The sequence below is a fragment of the Apaloderma vittatum genome, unplaced genomic scaffold, assembly GCF_000703405.1.
Source record: "Apaloderma vittatum isolate BGI_N311 unplaced genomic scaffold, ASM70340v1 scaffold44325, whole genome shotgun sequence".
Classification (NCBI taxonomy): domain Eukaryota; kingdom Metazoa; phylum Chordata; class Aves; order Trogoniformes; family Trogonidae; genus Apaloderma; species Apaloderma vittatum.
Window position 1 is genome coordinate 1 of NW_009717362.1, and position 3,766 is coordinate 3,766.

The window sequence follows — 3,766 nt, forward strand, 5'->3', positions numbered from 1 at the left end:
TATATGTGTATATGTGTATATATATATATGTAGATGTCTATTTTATATATATTCAGAACTGCACGTCTAGTTTGAACTCCAGGGTTTATGAGATGTTGAAATCCAGACTGACATTCAGATGCTCTTCTCTGTTCCTTTCTAGGGAGCTAACAACGAGAAAAATAGTATCTGAATATTACTTACAAAACAACCGGCCCATTGGCTCCTTGGAAGACCTCATTTGGCAATTTTTCTAAGTTGTGATTATCACTTAGATTTCTGAAAAACACAACAATATTTATGTTAAAACGATTGGAGATTAAAAAAGTAGTTTGCAGCAGTTACTACCATCAAATAATTGGTTTTCAGAAGAGCAAATAACTGGAATAGTTACAGTTCATCCAGGTATGTTCCATTAAATGCATGATTCTCAATTTCCCGAATCCCATTTTTATTCAGCCATCTGCAACACAGAGAAAAAAAAGTTTTGTTCTTATTCATGCTTCATAACTGAACTATATGTAATTTACATCATTGAAAGGGATCTCAAGCAAATAAAATTATTACATGGATATTCAAATGGTGAAATTTCTATGAATATTAGCTGGTAAGATCTCAATAGTTGGAGGAAGGCTTTGGAGAGTGCAGGCAAGAATAGGGCAGATGAGAGCTACCATCAGAGATGATAGCTAGAGTAAGTTTCTGAAGCAAGGGCAGAGCCCTTGAAGATGCTGGTCCTGCTCACAGTTTCCCTGGGAAGGCTGCAGCAGAGTCAGTGAGGCTGTTCCAGGTTAATCCCCGGAGGGCTGAGACCAGGATCCTTCCCTGTTGATGCTGTCGGTGTCACTTAGTCTTATTTCACACAAGATGTTTTCACAACACTGGGCCACATCTTAACCTTTGCCAGTTAGAAAAAAAAGACGTCCATCTGCGGTGGTCTCATGTCCTCAGCTGGTCAGGTGGAGAAGGGAGGCTGACAGTCACTGAGGGGGGCAGGAGGACAGGAGGGGGGTGGTGGTGATGCCAAACTGCCCGGGAAGAGGTTGATTCCTCCTACATCTGCTGCTTCAACAAATTACACTCCCTTGTCTGCTCCGCTGCCACAGTCCCACCTTCCCAGGCTTCCTCAACCAAGAGGAGACACAGGTAGTGAACCTGGGTATCAAAGCTCCTGAGGCTTTCTGCCAAGTTTTTACTGTAGTGCATTAACTAATTAACATCTAACGTCCTTCCTTCTCTTCACGGTCCTAAAAATTTACATTTGGGTCAGTTATATTTATCATCTTTATGGTGCAATCTTTCACCTCACTTTAAACGTCGCTTTGCAACTCACGCCCTATCTAACAGGCAATGACAAGTCTGATTGATGGCAAAAAATGGCCCGATTTAATTAAACAGTCGGCAAACCTGGACGTTTTGTTTCTAACTCACACTGAAAGCTGAGCATGCAAGTGACCCACTTATCTAAAGTCTGAGGTGGTGAGCTAAGGTCAGCATGAAAATCAGTTATGGGTCTGGCTGAAAGGATTACCCTTTTGACCATGACAGGCAGATGTACAGAGCTCCATGTCTATAATGTCTGTCAGGTCGGATCAGGAGAACTGTCCCTTCACTTGCAAGCACTATTAGACATGAGTGAGCAGGCACAGAGGAGAGACATGTCCCTGCTTATAGCATTTAAAGCATTTATTATATTACATTGATCTCATCCATCCGCAGCTGCCAGGCTGATATATATGCTTTTAATCACAGTATTAGCACTTAGTGCATTCTCTCACTGAACATGATGCTAATGCAATGAGATACTAAGGTCATCGAATCACAGTAACTGCTCCCATACAGTGTGGACTGTACAATCCAGTCACCTGGCTAATTGCATCCGAAAGAGCAAAAAAACCCCCATACCTAAATCCTAAGACCTCATTATACTACAGATAGGCAAGTTTCTGTTGAGACAAATTCTCCCTTCACTTCAAACAGCATCCTTACTGACTCCATTAACTGTAACGTTAGCAACAAGTGACAACGGAGGCAGAGATCCGGAGCTTGGATGTCTGGACTTTTAACCACCATTTCGTGCCCATAACAGTATTTTTAAAATATTCTTTAAAATTCACCTGCTGCAGGAGGCCACTGCCCCTTAGGTACTATTTACACCCTATTTCAGGACAAGTAAGCTCTATCTCTGGCTCTAAGTAACATGCAGACCTGACAGCAAGGTGAGTTTCTTCCATAAATTTCTAGCACTTTTTAACCAAATATATCCACGATTCCAGTCTGTGCTGATCCCATGCCTAGCATAATCCAAATTACCAAGTTAAATATGTTTGGAGCCTCCCACAGCTAAACTTTTTAAAATTATGTCTCCCTAGAATGTGGAAGTTCAATGGGTCCTGGGTGTTTTTAGTGTCATCTTGTCACTCCTGTTTTCACAAAGTGATGTTTCTGTAAGACTAATTTTCTACTGCACTGCATAGTGGCTTCAGGTCTGTACAGAAAACCTGCAAATTCAGGTCTAAAGTGAGATAAATTCATCACAGCACAAAGAAAGCCTAATCAGGGACTCTCAGATTACATGGGCAGGGCCTCTGTCCCAAGGGAGAACTACAGCAGAGCCAGGACATGGTCTGACCTGGCGACTGGTGGCCAGGTCTGCTACCATAGCTCTTGCAGTTCCTGCACACACTGGTGGGCAATGGGACCATTGCAGCAGGCAAAGCAGAGGAGCTGGAAGATGGCAAGATTCCTCCCTGCCTCCAGGTCAATTTTGCTAGCAAACCACCAGCCTCAAGTCCTCAGAGAGGACTATTTTTCAATAGCTGTGCAATAATCATATAAGCAATGAGATATCCTGAGCAGAGAGTGGAAGCTGATTTCATGCTGCTCAAGTGGCTCAGAGAGGTCAAACCACAGTAAAAATCTGGGATATTTATCTCACTCCTTAGTGGTATTATGGAAACAAATACGATACTTGTTGTGCAGTGCTCTGAAAATAGAAATTCCCACCTGAGCAGCAAATATTATTGTCACAGGAGAAAAGATAAAACAGTGCATTTTCAGTATCATTACTTGAATATATACCTGAGGAAATAGTGTATTTTTAAAACCTCAGGGAAATCGATGCAGACAAAGGTTGTGCATAAGTGATGGGGAAAAAGGCGAGATAACAGCTAAGTGACTTGTTACCTGCCTCTCTTCAAATATTGATGGTCCTGACCTTGCTCCCACCAAAATCAACGTGAGCCCAATCAGTCAATCAGATCTTGCTTGTCTGCTTCAGTATGTGAGGCAAACTGCGCACACATGGAGGGAAATTTTTCCAGTCTGGCCACTGGCTAGGTGAAATGACGGCAGCTTGTTAGGAAGCAAACAGTATGTTTTGATATACCAACAGGAAGGATTAAAGAAGCCAGATAGTTCATTAAATTACATGATTGGTTGAGTCGAATGTAGTCTCATCTAACCATGCAGCTTGAAACTGCATTTTGAATTGATCTGTATCAATGCATTAATGCTGTGTGCAAATATACCACATTTCCACAATATCTACACATATTTTGCTCGAGTAATAAACATCTTTGAATAATGTGTCTGACTGTAAATATTTCTGAGTGATGCCATTCTTTTGAATACAATTTTTATCACATGGAATTGTTGTTGTAGGTGGAATATGTTTAACCTTGTCACCAGTAATTACTAAATTTGTTCTATGCTGTGCTTCTAAAATAAAGAGCAGGACTAGATACAACAAAAAACTACAAAAGCATTCATTTTGCATGGCAGGGAA

At 41.3% G+C, this 3,766-nt stretch overlaps 1 protein-coding gene across 1 annotated transcript in view; it reads right to left on the reverse strand.

Annotated features, from left to right (window-relative positions):
* Positions 1-179: 179 nt before the first annotated feature.
* Positions 180-3,766, reverse strand: part of LOC104274264 (follicle-stimulating hormone receptor-like) — a 19,796-nt gene continuing 16,209 nt past the window's right edge. Inside the window, exons 6-7 of the mRNA XM_009869850.1 lie at positions 374-442; positions 180-258 (exon numbers count right to left, since the gene is read on the reverse strand). Coding sequence (XP_009868152.1) covers positions 180-258; positions 374-442 — 148 coding nt within the window. The remainder of the gene's footprint in view (positions 259-373; positions 443-3,766) is intronic.